The sequence below is a fragment of the Sus scrofa genome, chromosome 15, assembly GCF_054392235.1.
Source record: "Sus scrofa isolate SSC_HxYL_T2T_F1_AM1 chromosome 15, Sscrofa_HxYL_maternal_Yorkshire_Landrace_v2.0, whole genome shotgun sequence".
Taxonomy (NCBI): Eukaryota; Metazoa; Chordata; class Mammalia; order Artiodactyla; family Suidae; genus Sus; species Sus scrofa.
Window position 1 is genome coordinate 93,669,630 of NC_139397.1, and position 21,478 is coordinate 93,691,107.

A 21,478-nucleotide genomic window follows, 5' to 3' on the forward strand; every position below is an offset into this window, starting at 1 on the left:
CAGCTTCAATTCAACCTCTAGCCTGGGAACTTCCATATGCCGCAGGTGTGGCCAAAAAACCCAAACAAAACACTAAAGAAATCAATAAACATTCCCCAAATCGGCTTAGGCCAGTGAAAGTGCCCCTCCATACTGGTTAGTATCATTAAGGCAGGCAGTGTCCAAACTTGCCAATTATCATTCAACAAATTCAGTGGATGCATACTAATCACAGTACTGGGCCTGTGAAGATACAAAGAATCCTGCCCTTAAGGAATTTACATCCTAGAAAAGAGATAAAACATGTATATACAACTTCTCCTGATTCGGAGTCTTGGCAGTTTGGAGCAGTGTCTGTCCTGAGCCCCAAAGGAGGGGCATAGCCAGCATCTGTGTGGGGACCAGAGACCCCCTCCTCTGGCTCCTGGAAGAGTCTGCATGTGCACAGAAAGTCAGTTCCCGGAGGGCGAGTCTCAAGAGTCAGGCTGTGGGCCCTCCACCTCTGCGGAAGCCAGGGCCCTGTTACAGGGGTGGGGGGTGGGGAGCGCCGTCCGAAGGTGACCTTCTCTTAAACTCAGCTGGGTCCTGGGTACCTCTGACAGACAAGGTCTGGGAGCATCCTGCCTACGCTCTGTGTCCGGCTGGGCCATCTGGCACGGGACACCGCAAGGGCACCTCCAGACCGGGGGAGGGGGAAGGTGGCCTCCGTTCTCTGCTCTCTCACTGAGGAAGGCAGGGCATTGTTGCAAACCTTCCCAACGAGGCTGTCAGCCCACAGGTTGGGGGGTCATAAAACTAGAAAGTCGGTCCACCTAGCCTTTTGCTACGAGGCTGTCCCTTTCGGCCTGTCCTGGCTCCCTCCTGGCCCCAGCCTGGAAGCCCTCATGTGGAGGAACCCTGTGGAAGGAATAGAGCTGAACATCCGGTAGGTGCTCATTACATTGTCAAGTGTCAACAGCTTGCATTTCACTTTTAAAAAAATGCATCTAATTTTTCTCACATTGGCACTTTTTGACTCTCTACGTGATATGTTCAGTTCACAGAAAAGCTGGATTATACCTGATGCGTATAAAAAAGAATCATAATTTAAATTGTCCTCCTTTCCTTTAAGAGTTCTTTGTGCTCCTTTAGGGGAGGGAGCGTTAGGACATAAACCCACAGAAAGGCCCTTACAATGCAGTAAACCCTTTAGTGAGATTTCAGCCCTAATGAAAGCCTCTGGTGATATATTCGTGTTCTTTGTTGTTTTCCCCACAGTTACTCAGGGTGACAACGGCATTCTGTACACTAGAATATTAACTTGTCACTGCTCTCCTCCACCACTATTTGAAGAATGGTTTTATTTATTTTTTAAACTCTGAGACTTAACATCTTGAAAATATCTTCCTGTTCCATTAAATAATTATAAACTACCCATAGTACTTTGAACAATCAGGTTCATTCTCAATAGATGTTGGATATTAACATCCCCAAGGTATTTTATGAACTATATAAATAAAGAATGCCTTTGTATGTGCACAATAATTTTAATCCTTTCTTGGCATTATCGGATCATTAATAAAGATCATGTGATTTTTTTTTCTTTTACAGTCAGCCATTGAGAAATTAACCCACGATTACCTAAACTTGTTTCACTTCCCACCACTTATTAAGGTAAGCAAGCTTTTTTTTCTTACTAAGAATATGCTGCTTTTATTGACGTATGCACCTGCCACATCCACACCTGAATTTGCCGATGTCGGCAACTGTTGTTTGAAGTGAAATTTAATCATATGTCTCCAACAAAAGGCCCTTTGAGAGAAGCTTGGGATGTGCAGAAATTGAATGCCCTTGTTCTTTACGAGTTGAAATATTAACGATATGGACATGATAAGAACACACATGTCACCTTAGCGGCTTGGGGATGTAAGTGCCAACGTTGCAGGCAAGGACCTCTGGCCTCCCACCTGGCTCGGGAGACTTTTGTCCAACATGAGAGTCGATGAAGGAATTCGCACGCTAGGCTCTGGATTTACCATTTGCATTGAGGGGTAGGAGTTTTACCGTTTGAATAACGTATTAGTATATTTAACATATTATTTTGGAGATACTCTAAAGGTATATGGCATAGTCTGTTATAAAATTAATAAAAGTCCCCATTGTAGCTCAGTGGTAATATCCGGGAGGATGCAGGTTCGATCCCTGGCCTCGCTCAGTGGGTTAAAGATCCTGTGGCTGTGGCATAGGCCGGCAGCTTCAGCTCCGATTCAGCCCCTAGCCTGGGAACCTACATATGCCGTGAGTGTGGCCCTGAAAAGCAAATAAATAAATTAAATTAAATTAAATTAATAAAGTTAGTGGATACTTGCAGTAAGTACCCAGAACTCTTCTCTTTCACTGTGTTCCTCTGCTTGACCCTCCATCCACGATGCTCTAGGAACTGCGTTTCTTCTTTGGAAATAGCTTGTAAATACCTTGAGTGTTGCAAAACTCTTCAAGGTGGAGTCTTCATGCATCTCTAGGGACTAAGTGCATCTCTAGGGGAAAATTGCACAATGTAAGATGCATCGTGAGAAACGTGAGACGGTGACATTCAGTTTGTAGTGCTTGCGACAGAGCCTTTAGCAAAGTTCTCAAAACCTTCATATGTCGTTTCTCTTGCTCTAAGCAATTATAGGTTTAGTGTAATCCAAAATAACCAAAAACTAACCAGTAGATTAGAATGGAAAAACTAGTGCTAAGAAATCATCTCCTTTACATGAGAAGTAAAAGTACAAAACACCATCTAGAATAAATGGTGCCTTTGGAGAACAGATAGTGACTCACGGATTTTGAAAAACTTCTAGTTTCCAAAGGAGACAGGTTGGGGGGTGGAGGGATGGGCTGGGGGTTTGGGATGGAAATGCTATGCAATTGGGTTGTGATGAAAAGTCTGTATTTCATTCTGCAATTTAAAAATTAAAAAAATATTCTATTTAAATGTGTTTTTAAAAAATAGAATAAACGGTGCTTGGCTTTCTATTTTAGGACTCAGTAGGAGAACCTGAAGAAAATGAGGAAAAAATAGTGAACCTTGAACTTGTTTTTGGTTTTCACTTGAAACCAGGAACTGGCCCACAGGTAAATCACGTTTTAAATCCTTTGGATAAATTTCAATCTAATTTACTTTTTCTCTCCTGGAACTCTCTGGTTTTATATGCCCCCTACCAGCTGGTTACATGATTCTGAGTAAATGTATAGACTTTATAAAATAGAATTTAGTTGAAAGGCTGCCAGCTGCCTCTGTCAGCCAATCTGGGAAGCTTTCTCATTCAGCTAAAGAGCCCTGTGTGCCACCCAAACCTTCAACGAAGCTCACTGCAAACCATGGGGGCAGGGGTAGTGTTGGGGCGTTGGTTAAGGTGGAGGGCACAGACTCGAGAGTAATTGTTTATACTTCGTGGCATCACAGCTTCCTATTTTCCTGTTTCTTTGGATTGTTTTATTCCTCCTTTGTTTAATCTTTTTTTGGCGGCCCAGAGGCCTATGGAGTTGCTGGGCCAGGGATCAGACCTGAGCCACAGTTGTGACTTATGCTGCAGCAACACTGGATCCTTTAGGATCAAACCTGCAACCTGGCGCTGCAAAGGCACTGTGGATCCCATTGAACCACAGCTGGAACTCCTGTTTCTTTGTTTTTAAAGGGGAATCAGGTGTTTTGTTTGTTTGTATGTTTGTTTTTTGTCTTTTTGTCTTTTTCTAGGGCTGCACCCACGGCATATGGAGGTTCCCAGGCTAGGGGTCTAATGGAAGCTGTAGCCGAGGGATCTGAGCCACATCTTCGACCTACACCACAGCTCATGGCAACGCCAGATCCTTAACCCACTGAGCGAGGCCAGGGATCAAACCCACAACCTCATGGTTCTTAGTCGGATTCGTTAACTACTGAGCCATGACGGGAACTCCGTAAAGGGGAATCACTTATAATATCAAGAGTAGAACAACACCAAGAATGCAACTATAGGCAAAATGGAAACCCAAATTATCAGCTCTAAATACGGTGGCAGGACATTTGACAAGTTCTCATTGAGTCAGGCTGTGACTTTATGTTATTTTTAGAGTCTGAGCAAATTGTGTGGGCTTGGTGGCATATGAATTGAAATCATAATGGGTGTGTGTTACTTCAGATGACTAGGAATTGCTAGTAATATTGGTCACGTCTATTAATTAAACACTTACTGGGCTCCAGGCACACAGGACTCCAGTGTAGATGCTATTTCCCCCGCATTTTACAAATAAGGAGACTAAGGCTCTAAAAGGTTAAATAACTTACCCAAGGGTTGCATGGCTAGCAAGCAGCAGAAGGATCTGAACGCAGACCCCTCTGACCCCAGAACCAAGCTCTTTACTACTGCACTATGGGTGCCTTTCCTTTGACGCAGCCAAAGAGACCTTGGAAAAACAGCTCCTCACAACCTGAGCCCGTTGCTCTGCTAGAGCTGGTGGGGCTCTGCTGGCCCAGCAGCCCTCGCTAATTAAACCTCACTTTCCCCAGGCCACTCCTGGAACCAGCGTTTGGGAATGATTGGAAGTTGTTGCAAGGGGTTGAGTTTCTCCTGGGGCTTCAAAAGATGCTCTCTCTAGACACCTGCCAGAGTGTTTTACCTGCACCACTGCAGGTATATTGATGCTCTTGCTGAATGGAAATCTTAACCTCCCTTGTATGGGCCACAGAACTTGATTGAGTGAAAGCCCCTCTGACTGCAGGTGTCTAGTATAGGGACACTTTTCTTTTCCCTCTGAAAACAAATCACTGTCTATTCATTCTCCTTGTTAGAAGCAGCTATGGAAAGCGGAGCAGGGGAGTAATTTCCTCTCCAACAACAACCAAGGGCCCTTCCAGTCCTGAGATTCTGTAGCTGTGGGCTCACCAGGTCTATCTAATAGGAAACACCTTAACATGTTTCAATTTGCCTTCTTTAGGATCCTCAGTTCCATTGAACTTAATTTATGAGCACTCTGTGTTTAAACACTTTTATGGCTGGTAGGTAGTATAAGAAGAGGGAAGAATTTTCTTGAAAGAGACTTGTCAGGAGTAGTCTCCACCTTGGGTTGTGATGATCATTGTACACATATAAATGTCATAAAATTCGTTGAGTAATAAAAAATTTTAAACAACTGAATGCATGTACATAATGAGGAAAACCTGTAAAGTTGCTTTTCATGTACATGAAAGCATTAAAAGCTAATAAATCAAACTCTGCATTAAAAAAAAGAGTAGTCTCCACCAAGAAAATAATTTTCACTTAACAGGGAAATGAATTGTTAATGTGGAAAACTGAAAAGAAAAAATCGGAGACTCTAGAAGATATTTGAGACCAAAGACAGTGGTCTGTTTTTGACCATGATGGAAGAGACTTCTTGAGTCGTTGGTTATCCTCAAGGCCTAAAATCTCTGCAGCTTTTGATTATCTGCTCATCCTTGGTCACCCATGCAGAGTAATAAGTTCATCCATTCACTCATCGCATTTACTGAGGACCTACTGGGTCCTATGTAGATGCTCAGAGTGCAACTTCAGAAAGTATGGAATTCCTGTTGTGCCTCAACGGGTTAAGGACCTGACTCGTATCCACGAAGATGTGGATTTGATCCCTGGCATCGCTCAGTGGATTGAGGATCCAGCGTGGCCACAAGCTGTGGCTTAGGTTGCAGATGTGCCTCAGATCTGGCATTGCTGTGGCTGTGGTGGAGGCCAGCAGGTGCAGCTCTGACTCACTCCCTAGCCTGGGAACTTCCATATGCCATGGATGTGGCCCTAAGAAGGCCAAAAAAAAAAGTATAGTATGCCTTGCAAGGAACCCATAGTTAGAAAGAAACAGACAAAATCAGGAGTTCCCATTGTGGCGCAGTGGTTAACAAATCCGACTGGGAACCATGAGGTTGTGGGTTCGCTCCCTGCCCTTGCTCAGTGGGTTAACCATCCGGCGTTGCCGTGAGCTGTGGTGTAGGTTGCAGACGTGGCTCGGATCCAGCGTTGCTGTGGCTCTGGTGTAGGCTGGTGGCTCCAGCTCCACTTAAACCCCTAGCCTGGGAACCTCCATATGCCGCGGGAGCCGGCCCAAGAAATAGCCAAAAAAAAAAAAAAATAGACAAAATCAATTAATGGTTTTAAATAGAAAATGATGCAACATCATGAACATCATTTAATGGAAGCGCAGTGGATGAGCAGTGAAACAGACGCAGAAAGGGCTCAGAGGAGGAGCTTTACGTCTTCTTGGTAGACGTAATGTGTGAACTAAACTTTGAAAACCGTTAGGAATTATTAGGCAGGCAGAAGACATGGAAGGCAAAAGGAACAGCATGTGCAAAATCTCAGAAGCATGAAGGCAGGAAAACACAGGCAGCTCTTCTTTGGGCTGATTTCTATGGGACCTCACAACTCGACTCAAGCATCCATCCCTCTGGGAAGACTTAGCACAAAGCAGGTAGAAAAGTGTGGTGAGAGTTAAGGCCAGAAAAAGAAGGTCTCATGTGCTAAGCTAAGGAGTTTGAAGAGTTTTAAGCAGGATGTAGATAGACTTCTACTTTTTTTTTTTTTTAGAAGTCTACTTATATTTTTTAAAGATCTCTCAGGAGTTCCTGTCATGACTCAGCAGAAACGAATCTGACTAGGATCCATGAGGATGCAGGCTCGATCTCTGGCCTCACTCAGTGGGTTAAGGATCCGGTGTTGCCGTGAGCTGTGGTCTAAGTCACAGACCCGGCTCAGATCTGGCATTGCTGTGGCTGTGGTGTAGGCCGGCAGCTGCAGCTCTAATTGGATCCCTAGCCTGGGAACATCCATATGCCATGGATGCAGCCCTAAAAAAAGAGACAAAAAAAAAAAAAAAAAAAAAAAACTCTCAAAAGCACAGAGAAGGATGAATTGGAAAGGACGCAGAGATAGAGTGAGAAAGGCCTATGAACAGACAGTACAAACAACCAGGTGAAAAGGGACAAGGAGCTGAGGCTATGACAGCGCCAGGGAAGTGCCACGCGCCCAAGGACACCGAGATGGAACTGATTAGCGTGTGTCACTAGCTGGAGATGGGGAGAGAGGGAGGGGCCAGGACTGTGCCCGGGTTTGTAGTGTGGCTGGATAGATGACCTTATCATGCAATAGATATAAAGTGAAATATACAATGTGGATGTAACACCAAGGTGCTCAAAGTGTAAAGAAATGACTAGAATGGGTGAGGTTAATCAGGAAAAGCTTTTTTGGAAGAGATGAATTTTGAAAATGGGCTTGGGTTTCCATCGTGGCTCAGCGGAAACAAATCTGACCAGTATCCATGAGGATGCAGGTTCAATCCCTGGCCTTGCTCAGTAAGTTACGGGTCTGGCATTGCCATGAGCTGTGGTGTAGGTCACAGACACAGCTCGGATCTGGTATTGCTGTGGCTGTGGTGTAGGCCAGTGGCTATAGCTCTGATTCAACCCCTAGCCTGGGAACTTCCATATGCTGTGGGTGTGGACTTAAAAGGACAAAAAAAAAAAAAGAAAGAAAGAAAATGGGCTCAAAGAGACTCATGGTCATTTGCAAATAATTTTAATTTTCTGAATATGCTGTTTAAAGCTTATGCTTAGGAGTTCCCATCATGGCTCAGTGGTAGTTAATGAACCTGACTAGTATCCATGAGCACGTGGGTTCAATCTCTGGCCTTGCTCAGTGGGTTAAGGATCCGGCATTGCCATGAGCTGTGGTGTAGGTTGCAGACTCGGCTCGGATCTGGAGTTGCTGTGGCTGTGGCATAGGCTGGCAGCTCCAGCTCCAATTAGACCCCTAGCCTGGGAACCTCCATATGTCTCGGGTGCAGCCGTGAAAAAACAAAAGACAAAAAAAAAAAAAAAAAAAAAAAAAAAAAAAAAAAAACCCTTATGCTTAGAGAGTACCTCTTTCTGAAAAGCTCAAGTTATTTCATACTTGTCCTCTCATTTATCCCCTTGACATTTCTATGAGCTGCATGAGGCACACCGCGTTGTCATCCTTGATTAGAGAAAGTGTGTTACCAGCCCAGGATGACGAAGGGATGGAGCTGAGACCCGACATTACATCTTCATCATCACCTTGATATGAAACATGTGCTAGCTCTCATACTTGGCCCAAGATACTTAAGCTATCTGCAAACTTTCACAAAACAATCCTAGAATAAATTATCATCCAGGTCGAAACTACCCCAGACTGAGATTTCAATTTACACCATATTGGCGAGAAGTGATTTCATACTGTTAGGCTACAGTCTGGCATAATTGGGTACTTTCGACCTGTTACCTTGACCCTTTGAGGTAGAACCCTAGAAAAAAGGACATCTTCAAAAGCCCAATTAACTGACTTCCCATAAACCTATCTTCATGGAAAATGTGGCGCCTTTCCTCCCATCTCACTTGACTGCTTCTCATCTCCTTGACTGGAATAAGTCATACGAGAACACTGGAGGATTGGAACTCTCCAAATCTGAGTTTGCATACCAAGAAGATCTGCTTGACCATTTTGATTTTACAATTCAAATGAAAGATGTGTTCTTGTGGCAGCCACGGGGAATAAAGCATGGCAGTGACTGTATCATGAAAACAGTAGCTGTGTTTCCCCATTGCCTCTGAGAAGCACCACCAGCTAACTACCACTTAAAAATGGTTTGTCACTTCAGTAACTAGCCTACTAACAGGAAACAATGGAAATAATGACCTTATACACAAATACACAAATGCAGGTAGAAAACAACACCTTTCCTTGTAAGACCTGTCAGCCGTGACGAACAAAGCATTCAAATGAAAGAAATCCTTTTTTTTTTTAGCCTCATTTTACAACCAGATGCATTATGGCACAAAAGTGAGGTTGATTCACCATACCAAGGAAAGCCATGCACGCCTGAGAGCCTGTGCCTGCTCCAGGGGTCCAGAGCCCCTGAGTGACCCCCTGCCCACGAGCTTAGTCTTTGCTGCCCCTACCTTCTCAGGATGACCAGGCCCTCACCAGACTCGGTACCATGTGATTCAAGAATTCATCCACAGGAGTTCCCATCGTGGCTCAGTGGTTAATGAACCTGACTAGCATCCATGAGTTATACAGGTTCAATCCCTGGCATTGCCGTGAGCTGTGGTGTAGGTTGCAGTTACAGCTCTGATCCCGAGTAGCTGTGGCTGTGGCTGTGGCGTAGGCCAGCAGCTGTAGCTCTGATTTGACCCCTAGCCTGGGAACCTCCATATGCCACAGGTTCGGACCTGAAAAGACAAAAGAAAAAGAAAAAAAAGATTTCATCCACAAATGAAAGAACCATTCTGGAGTTCCCGTCGTGGCGCAGTGGTTAACGAATCCGACTAGGAACCACGAGGTTGCGGGTTTGATCCCTGCCCTTGCTCAGTGGGTTAACAATCCGGCATTGCCGTGAGCTGTGGTGTAGGTTGCAGACATGGCTCTGGCTTAGGCCGGTGGCTACAGCTCCAATTAGACCCCTAGCCTGGGAACCTCCATATGCCCCAGGAGTGGCCCAAGAAATGGCAAAAAGACCAAAAAAAAAAAAAAAAGAAAGAAAGAACCATTCTTTTTCCTTTCCTTTTTTGAGCCAATCTTGCAGGGGAAAATCATTGGACCCAAGGCCTTCCTGACAATTTAATTAATGAGAAGTGAGAATAAGTTTTACCTGTTTACTTGACCCATTTCTAAAGAGTAAAGTAATGATTAACTTAAATAACAATGTAGAGGAGTTCCCGTCGTGGCGCAGTGGTTAACGAATCCGACCAGGAACCATGAGGTTGCGGGTTCGCTCCCTGCCCTTGCTCAGTGGGTTAACGATCCGGCGTTGCCGTGAGCTGTGGTGTAGGTTGCAGACTCAGCTCGGATCCCGCGTTGCTGTGGCTCTGGCGTAGGCCGGTGGCTACAGCTCCGATTCAACCCCTAGCCTGGGAACCTCCATATGCCGCAGGAGCGGCCCAAGAAATAGCAACAACAGCAACAGCAACAGCAACAGCAAAAGACAAAAAGACAAAAAAATAAATAAATAAATAACAATGTAGAATGGGATGGCCTGGAGGTTTGGGGTTAGCTGGAGTTCCCTGTTGTGAAGCGGATCCTACAAGGAACTGTGAGGTGGTGATTTTGATCCTGGCCTCACTCAGTGGGTTAAGGATCCAGCATTGCTGTGAGCTGTGGTGTAGGTCACAGATGTGGCTCGGATCCTGCATTGCTGTGGCTGTGGTGTAGGCCAGCAGCTGTAGCTCCAATTTGACCCCTAGCCTGGAAACCCATATACTATGGATGTGGCCCTATACAGAAAAAAAAAAAAAAAAAATCCATGTAGAATGGTTCAGCAATGAGGTCCTGCTGTACAGGAACAATATCCAATCGTTTGGGATAGACCATGATGGAAGATAATATGTGAAAAAGAATGTATATATGTGTATAACTGGGTCACTTCACTATATAGCAGAAATTGACAGAACATTGTAAATCAACTATACTTTAATAAAAAATAAAATAAATGAATTATACATTGAGGCAGCCTCAAAGTTGAAAGCGGTATTTGCAGAAATTGGATCATTTTCAGCACAAATTTCCTGTGCAAGGGGCCTGGAAAGCTTATGATGAATCTTTCTTTTCTTTTTTTTTTTTTTTTTTTTTTGTCTTTTGCCTTTTTAGCACCACACTCAAGGCATGTGGAAGCTCCCAGTCTAGGGGTTGAATTGGAGCTACAGCTGCCGGCCTACACCACTGCAACACCAAATCCGAGCCGCATCTGTGACCTACACCACAGCTCACAAAACTGCCGGATCCCTAACCCACTGAGTGAGGCCAGGGATCGAACCTGCAACCTCATGGTTCCTAGTCAGATTTGTTTCCACTGCGCCACGATAGGAACTCCGATGGTTCTTATCATCATACCTTAGCCAGACACTGTGGCAAGTACATTGCAGACATTTTCCTGGTATATGGTTACCACCCACCCTCACAGGAAGCATTATGCCCATATCAAGCCCAGGAGGAGACTGAGCAGAGCAGAGAAAATGTTTCTCCCCCAGACTCCCTACTGCTTAGAGCAGATCCTTCCCAAGAGCTCAGCCACGGTGTCACACCGCTTCTTTTTGGAAAGCATCATCGTCTCCCAAAATTGGTATATTGGTAATAAAAAGGCAAAAAAAAAAAAAAAAATGGTCAGTTAATACTGAACCATCACTATTTTTGTTTCATATTGAGAGCGCCTTGCTTTTGGTCATCTAAGGCCTCTACTTGGTACAGAAGGAAATTGGCTTCCAGAATCTCAGGCAGCTTTATGCATGTCTCAGGATGGCAACCACCCTTTTTTATTGAAATGTTCAGCTCCACAGAGTTTATTATTATATCTCTTATAGGCTCACCAGTCAAGAACTTTGATTTTCAAATTACCAAGGAATAAACTATCAAATCATCCAGCAGTTTTCTCACCAAGATCCTTTTGAGACTTGGTGTCTTAACAATTCAAAAGCAGAGTTTTGAGGGAACTCTCTGAGGAGCCGTCCATTCCTCCTGAGTGCTGGACCCTCACAGACTTTGTCCCTTGCGTCCTCGGTCCCCCTCTGCCCAGCGAGGCCAGGAGACCTGATTGAAGCTGGGTTCCTGTGGGTCTAAGTGGATCACCTGCCACAGAGGAGAGACCGGGCTTAGGGGAGAAGCCTGGGAACTGACACCCTGGCTCCAGCGGACCTTTAACTAGACTCAGGCTTCCAGACTCCAGCCCCCTCCCTCCAGCTGACCATCATTTCTGATTTCCTTTTGACAGTTTTTGGTTTTGTTTTGTCTTTTTCATTTTTGGCCACCCCGTGGTACATGGAGTTCCCGGACCAGGGATCAGATCCTAGCCACAGCTGCAATCTGTGCCGCAGCGCCAGCAACACCAGATCCTTTAACCCACTGTGCCAGGCCAGGGATCGAACCTGCATTCTGGTGCTTCAGAGTTGCACTACAGCAGGAACTCCTCAAGAGTTATTTTGAAGGGGCAAGAAAAATAAGAGGAACATTTGGAAGAGGTGGAAGCAGCACAAACTACCCCCATCAGAGTGGAAGGCTTTTCCCATCCACCTCGCCTTCTCCCCCCTTCCGCCCCATCACTCCCACTCCCCACCTGAAGAAATTCACTGAATAGTTCTGTTTCTCTGCTTGTTTCATCTATAGGTTAAAAACGGCTGCTTTTTACAAATATCCCACTTACGATTGTGTGTTTTACGTCTTTATTAGATTGCTTATAAAATGTGGCATTTAGTAAACGTAATTGAATCTCCAGGCCCTTTCTCAAAGCACTATAAATATCAAAAACTGTCAAATAGGGCTTTTTTTCCTATTGTGTAGTTTTTATAAATGGGTAGATAAACATGAATACAATAACAGGGCACAAAGGAAAGGATTTTGTAAGGAAGTAAAAAGCCAACACCTTTTGTAAATTTCAGAAGCACTAAAAGGCAGTGCTTTGCTTTACTTTGCTATGTCTTGCGGTTCTTAAAAATTCAGTGCCGGCGCTGCTATATAGAAAATAGATGAGCACCAAGGACCTACTGTATAGTACAAGGACATACACTCAAGATTTTGTAATAACCTATTGAGGGAAAAGACTCTGAAAAAGAATATATACATACATATTATATGTATGTATAATGGAATCACTTTCCTGTACACCTGAAACTAACACAACACTGTAAATCAACTATACTTCAATTAAAAAAAAAAAATCAGTGTAGGGAAGTTTATTTCCCATGACTCGCTATTTTGGGGAAGAACGTATGTGCATACACATGTGTTTGTGTGCCTAAGTATACAAGCTTGCAGTGGTAGGGGTCTGTGAGAAACCCAAGTTTTAATTGACAGCAAAGGAACAAATGCACTTGAGAATTTGACTACATGACTTGCTGCTGATTTCCAACTAGAGGTGGCAGTGTATTTTGTCAAACAGGTCAGGCAGCTTCCTAGAGAACTAAAAACTGGGAGAGGTGTCCCATACATCCTTGGTGATGGATTGATAGTCATGTGTAGAAATGGCCTGCCAGAAAATGTCTAATGACTGGAGAAAACAATCCTGACTTGTAGTGTTTGCAGCTTTCCATGCTGTCAATACTCCCACCATGGCCAATTTCAAACTGCCAGTGTGACATCACCGAAGTTGGGAAGAACTGAAAGCCATCAGCTCAGGAAGCCCGGCTTTAGCACATTCTTGGACCACTCTTGGTCTTCTTAACCAAGATTATGATTCCTTTCAAAATCACGAGTAGCAAGGAAGTAAACGTGATGTAACATAGGTTTAAGTAAATGGCAAACACATGATTGCTGGTTTCCAGCTATAGGAAGATGTGTCCTTAGCTCAAAGAGAGCTCCTGTCTCCCAATGAACCCATGGTTGGCTTAGATGTCCTTGGGTTGCTCTTGTCGCATCCAGCTACACTGATCATAGTGTGTGAATCACAGGTTAGGAGTTTATATAAAGTAAGACTATGAGAGGAGAGTAAATTTGTAAAAAGTAAGAGAAACAAAAAAAATTGTGACTGCCTATGGCCATGGTTGGTGACTCCACGATGACAGGCAGAGTCATTGATCATATTAGAGACCTTTGCTTTTAGAATCAGGCTTGGAGGTCTCTGAGAATCACTGCAAGTTCTGTAGAGAGAAGACCTAGATCACTCCCAGTGACTTGTGTTTTCGGAAATAAAAATTAGATCTTGAGCATAATCAACTGTAGAAGCACAGATTACTTGAAATTAAAACACTATGTTACAAGAGCAAAGATGTATGACCACCATACCCACATCAGGATTTGGACTGATAATAAACAATGCCTACTAACCAGACAGGTTTTTTGTTTGTTTTTAATTGTATGTCTTGGAGTCATTTCTGGAGACATGAGAGGTAGGAGAACTGAGGAGGTAAAAGAACATCTTTTTGTATTTTGAGGGACCTGGGGAAAAGTTTATTTGCAGCCCATTTGCCAGTATTAAAAACATTTTAAGCAATAGTTAGATAAGCCATACCACCTTCTCTTGGTTCAGAAACCCAGACTGACTGAGAAAAGATTCTTAATTATTCAAAAATCAGTAGCGAGACTTACTATTCTTTTTTTTCCCAAGATAAATACCTAGTAGCTTCCCACTTTAAATATTGTTTAAAAATAAGCAAGTAAGAAAACCCTTTCCAAACATGGCAACTCACATATGAACCATTTCAGGTGGTCAAGTGTGTAATGCATCATATGAAAGCCCATCTCACTTGATTTGTTTCACTTTATTGTAACATCATCCCTAAAGTCCTTTTTTCATACATCACTCAAATAACAACCCCCCAAAAGGCAAGAGAACAACCTTATCTCCACTGGTGTCTAGTTGGCACCAATCTGCCCTGACCTTAGACACAAGCCATTGTTAAGGGTATAACGCATTTACATATTTTGCAATAAAACATCAGTTATTTGCATTACTGTGTCAAGTTTTATTTGATTCTTTCACCTAAAAATGACTCATTTTCCTTTCTTGTATTTTAAAAACCAACTACTCTAAGCTTGTTTGAGAATAATCAAAAATTGCCCATTTAGCTAGAAGTCATTTTCTTTTCAAAAGGCAAATGTTATTTAATCTTTCAGCTGTTCATTGTGCCATCATAAATACTTTCTTTTCAGCACAGTTGTGGGGACTGAAATGAGCCCACTAATTGCCTCCCATTTCGACTGACATGTGGTGGTTTAGTGGAAAGAGAACACAGCAGGGAGAAGGAAATAGGAGGCTGAGAAAATGAGAGCTAATTATTTTCACTGCCTCATGTCAGGCTCTGTGTCAGCCTTGTTTTTACAAACTGGAAGGTTTAGCACTAAATAAAACAAACTGGCGTCATGTTTTTATATACTGGCAGTGTCATGGAAGCAGCTGCACATCTCAAAGACAATATAATGCCTGCGTTCGCATGGACACCATCTGACAGACACTGTGAGCCACGGCTAATGAGGACATCACAGTGGTGCCAAGTGAAAGGTGCTGAATTATGTATGATTCTTCATCAGTACAGCAATAGTCCTGTACATCATTATGAGACATTGTTTTGCTGGAGAGATTAAAACATTCTTAGTTCCAGACCCTGCAACCTATATGCGCTGAAAGAGGTTATTAATGGAATTTTGAGGGAGAGTTTCTTGTGGATTTCTTTGGGGTTGAAAAACAAATCTCATGGGACAAAGCCACGATGGGTCACGACACTGTATAGATAAAGAAGAGAAGCAAATTAACCATACTTGCATTATCTTCCTTTTAAAGGCGGCATAATAAAATAGAGTGTAGCCGAGTTATACATAATGATAAATAACCCAGGTGCTATGGCGGGATGTTCCACTCTCCTGCCTTTAAAACAGCGGGTTCCCGCAGCTGAGCGAGATAATAGCAACACATGCAAAGGAGCCTTCGGAGGCCTAAATCATCAACATCTTACTACTTTTAATACCAGCATGCCTAACATTTCTGTCGTAGTTTTATTTCATCTTGTATGACTTCTTACATTTCAAAATAGTCCGTCGCCCGCCATGAGACTCTTTCCATTTTTCCCCCCTCTTGAATCTTAAAAAGTTGATTCCAACCTCTGTATTTTAGATTTTAAAATATTTCCTCTGGTACGGGACTTTTTTTTTTTTTTTTTTTTAAGGTGGAAGGGCCTCTTTGCTAGAACCCTAAGCATTCTCGGTGATTTTACTTTGTCTCTGCTCACGGGGAAGGGGTGGGATGGCGATGGGGAGTTTAAAAACCAGTGTCGGGGAGTTCCCCTTGTGGTTTAGCGGGTTATGAACCCAACTAGTATCCATGAGAACCCGGGCTCGATCCCTGGCCTCACTCAGTTGGTTAAGGATCCAGTGTTGCCCTGAGCCATGGTGTCGTTTGCAGATGCGGCTCAGACCTGGGGTTGCTGTGGCGGTGGTGTAGGCAGGCAGAGGCAGCTCCTATTCAACCCCCGGCCTGGGAACTCTCATATGCCATAGGTGCAGCCCTAAAAAGCAAAACAATATATATTTAAAAAAAATAAAAACCAGTGTCTCCTCCATTAGCCTGGGCGTGCCCAGTGCAGCTAAGTGAACTTGCTGCAAATCTCTAACACTTTCTGAGCCTCCTTCTGCTCCTCTGTAACATGGGGGCAGGGCTATCTAACAGGGTAAGGCTGTGAGGGCTGAATCTCAAAAGCATTATGGCCTAGTGAAAGGATCCAGACACACACAAGTGCATACTGGAAAATCCCAATTTTGTGAAGTTCTAGAGCAGACAAAATTAATCGATCAATGGTGGTAGAAACTAGAACCATGGTGCCTTGGTTGTCGAGGAGATATCAACTAGGAAAGGGCAAGAGGGAATTTTCTAGGTAGCCGAATTCTTCCCTGTTTGGGTAATGACCTTGGGATATACACTTGTTAAAATTCATTGAACTGTGCACTTAAAAATCTGTACGTTTTATTGCATGCAAATTATACCTCAATAGAAAATACACTTAAAAAGTTTTAATGACTGTAATGTTTGGGTAATGCTGACCTGTGGGAGCCTGAAAGCCCAGTTTGGTGGTGGGAGGGGTCTGTTTCCTTCTCAAATATCCTGAATAATCTTGGCCCTACATTTTTAAAGATTGATGTTCATATCTGCAACAAAATTTTGGTAGAAAAAAAATAGAAAGTTGATTGTTTCTGAATTGTCCAGAATTTAATAAAGTAGAATTTTTATGCTACTTTCTTTTAAATTTTCTTTTCCTTTTTTTTTTTTTTTTTTTTTTTTTTTAATTGCTTTTTAGGGCCAGTCCTGCTGCATATGGAAGTTCCCGGGCTAGTCATTGAATTGGAGCTACAGCTGCCAGCCACAGCCACAGCCACAGCAACATGGGATCCGAGCCGTGCCTACAACCTACACCACAGCTCAGGGCAACACCAGATCCTTAACCCATCGGGTGAGGCCAGGGATCAAACTCACATCCTCATGGATACTAGTCAGATTCTTAACCCACTGAACCACAGTGGGAACTCCTTTATGCTACTTGCAATCACTTTTTCTATTTAGAAAATTTACCTCTGTCTTGACTAGTTCTTTTTATTTCTTTCCTTCCATCTTTTTTTTCCTTTTTCTTTTTGTGGGAGGGAGAAAGGATGTCTATGTTTGGCATCACATGTATTAGCCTGGAACTCCAAAGAATTTTAAACAGTTTGCAGAGAATGTAATAGTGATTTCTCACAAAGAGATACTTAATTTAGCATTAACTGAGTGTTGTTTAGGATTTTATTTTCACAGTATAAGAGTTTCTGTTTTACTTGGCCAGTTATCTTAATTCAGAAAAAATTTTTCACATAATTGGCAATGCTGAAGCAGTTCAAACGGAGTGCTTTCTCAATCTCCATTAACTACACACACTTGCTCCTAAAATTATCCAGGTATTTCAGCAGCTGCCCAGATAAATGGTACATATCCTGGGCACTCAACAGAATTGTCATTTTTTTTCATCAGTTTCAAATGCAAAAATTCCCCTCAACAGAATCCTACTCCTTTCTTGTAGATTTGCATTGAGGAGCAGATTCTCTAGCTAGAACCTATCTGTTTTTCACTATTCATCCCAAGGGAAGCACTTCCTAGGACCCAGCTCTGCACTTGTGTCAATGCCTTTTCCCTATTGATTAGAAATTAGTGGAGTTCCTGCTCTGGCTCAGCGGTGAACGAATCCAACTAGCATCCATGAGGATGCAGGTTCGATCCCTGGCCTTGCTCAGTGGGTTAAGGATCCGGCGTTGCCGTGAACTGTGGTGCAGGTCACAGACGTGGCTCAGATCCCGCATTGCTATGGCTGTGGCTTAGGCCAGCAGCTGTAGCTCAGATTGTACCCCTAGCCTAGGAGCCTCCATATGCTGAGGGTGCGGCCCTAGAAAGGCAGACAGACAGAAAGAAACAAACAAACAAACTAGCACTCCTCAAAGATGAGCATCAAGGTACAAATTTGAAGAGTGGGAATATCCTCTTGGGTAGGAATCTAGTTAGGAAATAAAAATCCATGGAAGTCAGGACCTGTTGCCATGGTTTTGCTCTGCAAACAGACAGGAGAGTGTTGTTTGTGCTTTGGAAAGTGGCAGTCCTGCCTAGCTACAAGCCTAGGCCAGGGCTGCAGGGAAGTGTTTGTGATTCCAGCTCTTGGCCCAATCGATCAAGAAAAGGAAAGTACAGACAGTAGAATGGCACCAGATGCACTTTTGACAACCATCTTTTTCAATACAGGAGGGGAAACTGGCTATGCTGGGCTTATTAGAGACTCAGTATTTCAGTCTCTGCCATGGAGAACCTCCTCAAGAGAATTTTTTGTTTAATTTTATTGGAGTATAGTTGACTCACCATGTTGTATTAGTTTCAGGAGTACAGCAAGTGAATCAACGATACCCATAAATATATCCATTCTTTTTTCCCGTTAGGTTATTACAGACTATTGACTAGATTTTCCTGTGCTATCCCAGTAGGTTCTCGCCAAGATAATCTGGACTACTTGTTGACTTTGGAAGGTGGAACGCCTCTGTACCGTAATCCTTACTTTTGTTAACCCGTAACAAGGAGAGGTCAGGGTTCCAAAAAGACTGAGGGGAAACCCGCTCCTGATGGCACAGTAGGCCCCCTTGGTTCAGGTCTGAATTCCCCCAATGGCTCTCTGCATGATCTTGGTCAAATTACCTCAGCCCTCTGTGCTTCAAGCATCCATGATAAGGCTCTCTGGCTGTCAGTCACATTTCTTAGCCATCGTCCCTCCAGACATCCGATGGTTCTCACTGGTAGGGCTGCAGCAGGATCTGCTGAAATAGGAAAGGGCAGAATTGGTGCTATCTCCCCATCTCTGTATGAAGATGTGCCTTTCTTCTGCTATTTCATGGAAGCCATCCTTGGTATGTTGCCACTTGACTGCACCTTCTTCTTTTCAACACTGATCAGTCCTGGCACCAGAGTTATTCGGTGCCCTCTGGGTCCCCAAACCCCTGCCCAAGAAGATGCTCTGCCCCAGCCTGCTCAGGCCAGGTGCCTATTCTAAACATTCTTTGGAACTTCCTGCCTGTCAGAGTTCACTTACCTTCTGGCCCATTCCCTTGAATGGCTGCTTGATGACAGGTCGGGCTAACCTAAGAGCAGATTGGAACTCTGTTGGTGACCGCTATGGGTGACAATAATGATTACTTATTTTTGCACTCCTAATTGAGCTTTGGCACAGTGCTGGTTACTTTATTTATGTTATCTCATTTAGTCCAAATACAACAACCCATTTGTAAATAAAGAACACTAGGATTCAGGCAGGTTATGTAACGTGGCTGAGATTGAGTAGGAAAGCGGCAAAACTGGAATTCCAGCTCAGGCGGTTGGCATTTAAACTTGCGATCTTTCGCCTCACCCCTCTCTTGCTCCCCCAGTTATAATTAAACGTCTGATCTTTTTCTTCTCTTCCTTTTTTTGCTTCTTGTCTTTTTTGAGGGCTGCCCTCATGGCATATGGAGGTTCCCAGGCTAGGGGTCCAATCGGAGCTGTAGCCACTGGCCTACATCACAGCCACAGCAGCACCAGATCCAAGCTGCGTCTGCAACCTACACCACAGCTCACGGCAATGCTGGATCCTTAGCCCACTGAGCAAGGCCAGAGTATTGAACCTATCCTCATGGATGCTAGTCAGATTCATTTCCACTGAGGCACAATGGGAACTCCTGATGTTTCTCTATATCATTTCCATTTTGTTATGACTCCTCAACACCTTAAACCAAATGAGTGAATAACAGAACCATTGCATATTGCCAGGCGTGAAATGGTTTTGGAAAAGGAGCCCTCCAAGGCCCACGGGAGGTCTCTTGGAATGCAGAGTTTATCTGCCTTTGATTCCTGCCTGTCAGGATTGAGCATTGTTCACAGACATCCAAAGTGACTCTTGAATGTTTCCGATTCAAAAATCAATACCCACATTTCTGTCATTCACATCAAGCCAAAATCAATAGTTTACTCTGGGGAAAGTGAATGGTTTTTAAATCAGAGCCCATATTCTCACTATCTGTTCCCTGTTACTACCAAGAAACTGAAAAGCTAGCAATTGTGCTTGTAAAATTCTATATTGGGTTCATAAATAATGTGGAATTGTCATTTTAGTGAAATTATTGATGATATAATTCTTCTTATTCATGTGAAAACCTTTCCAGTGATTGATTAGTTAAGAACTTATGTGGCATTGTCCGCAGTTGGGTCCTATGGAATTCAGTAACTTGTTTAAATCTTGGGGAGTTCCCATTGTGGCTCAGTGGGTTAAGAACCCAGCTAGTATCCATGAGGATACAGGTTCAATCCTTGGCCTCGCTCAGTGGGTTAAGGACTTGGTGTTGCTGCAAGCTATGGCATAGGTCACAGAGGTGGCTCAGCTCCTGCATTGCTGTGGCTGTGATGTAGGCCTGCAGCTGCAGCTCCAATTCGGCCCCTAGCCTAGGAACTTCCATATACCCTGGGTGTGGCCCTAAAAAGACAAAAAAAAAAAAAAAAAAAAAAAGGACTTCCTGTCGTGCTCAGCAGTTAACAAACCCAACTAGTATCCATGAGAATGTAGGTTCGATCCCTGGCCTTGCTCAGTGGGTTAAGGATCCAGCATTGCCGTGAGCTGTGGTGTAGATGGCAGGCACAGCTTGGATCTGGCATTGCTATGGCTGTGGTGTAGGCCGGTGGTTCCACCTCTGATTCAACCCCTAGCCTGGGACCTGCCGTATGGCTCAGGTTCAGCCCTAAAAAGACCAAAAAAAAAAAAAAAAATTAAATCTTGGGAACTGTGAAGACTGTTCCATGGACGCCTTTGGTTTACTGAGTAACAAAAATGCCAGCAATACCTTAGAGTAATTTGAAATTGAGCAGAATTGAAAGAATTCCATTACTTTGTTTGGAAATTACTTTTCTTAACTAGACAACAGTAAAATCATAGATGCCCTGGAGTTCCGATCATGGCACAAAGGAAACAAATCTGACTAGGAACTGTGAGGTTGCGGGTTCGATCCCTGGCCTCGCTCAGTGAATTAAAGATCCAGCATTGCCTTTAGCTGCTGTATAGGTCGAAGATGTGGCTTGGATCCTAAGTTGCTATGTCTGTGGTGTAGGCCGGCAGCTGTAGCTCTGATTAGCTCCCTAGCCTGGGAACCTCCATATGCTGCAGGTGCGACTCTATAAAAAAAAAAAATCATAGATGCCCTGAAAAATGCCTAGGAGTTCCATCAGGGCCTTGACACATAAGGTTAATAATTTGGGTGAACGCTGCATATTTTTCTTTCTTTCTCCGCCAGCTTTGCAGCAATCAGCACCTACTTTTCAATGAATGGAGAATGCCCTTTTTGTCTTGTAGCTTCTCTGATTATAGTTTTATTGCTACTGTAGCCATCATCTTTTATGATTTGGGGAAAAGGCTATCTTTCAGATAAGAGAAAAAGAGAAGATAAAAGGCAGGTATATGTAGATCCTGTTTCTCCACATTGGACTTTGGGGAACAAAGCTGTGACTGCAG

The 21,478-nt window shown here is 43.5% G+C and overlaps 1 protein-coding gene and 1 long non-coding RNA gene across 12 annotated transcripts in view; one reads left to right on the forward strand and one right to left on the reverse strand.

The window, feature by feature from the left end:
* The window catches only part of MAP3K20 (mitogen-activated protein kinase kinase kinase 20), a 204,655-nt gene that overhangs the window by 165,997 nt on the left and 17,180 nt on the right, over positions 1-21,478 (forward strand). For 9 of the 10 annotated variants that reach the window (XR_014829549.1, XR_014829548.1, XR_014829553.1 and 6 more), the window contains exons 15-16: positions 1,570-1,632; positions 2,986-3,078. Coding sequence is in view for 3 of the 10 variants with exons in the window: in XM_013990583.3 (XP_013846037.2) it covers positions 1,570-1,632; positions 2,986-3,078 (156 nt within the window). In the remaining 7 variants the exon portion in view is untranslated. Of the gene's footprint in view, positions 1-1,569; positions 1,633-2,985; positions 3,702-9,434; positions 9,981-21,478 lie in introns of those variants that run through there. The other variant, XR_014829554.1, reaches the window with a different exon arrangement.
* LOC106508122 (uncharacterized) overlaps positions 15,556-21,478 on the reverse strand; it is a 77,374-nt gene continuing 71,451 nt past the window's right edge. The window contains exon 3 of one of the 2 annotated variants that reach the window (XR_002339103.2): positions 15,556-18,761. This is a non-coding gene — a long non-coding RNA (uncharacterized LOC106508122). Of the gene's footprint in view, positions 18,765-21,478 lie in introns of both variants that reach the window. The other variant, XR_014829576.1, reaches the window with a different exon arrangement.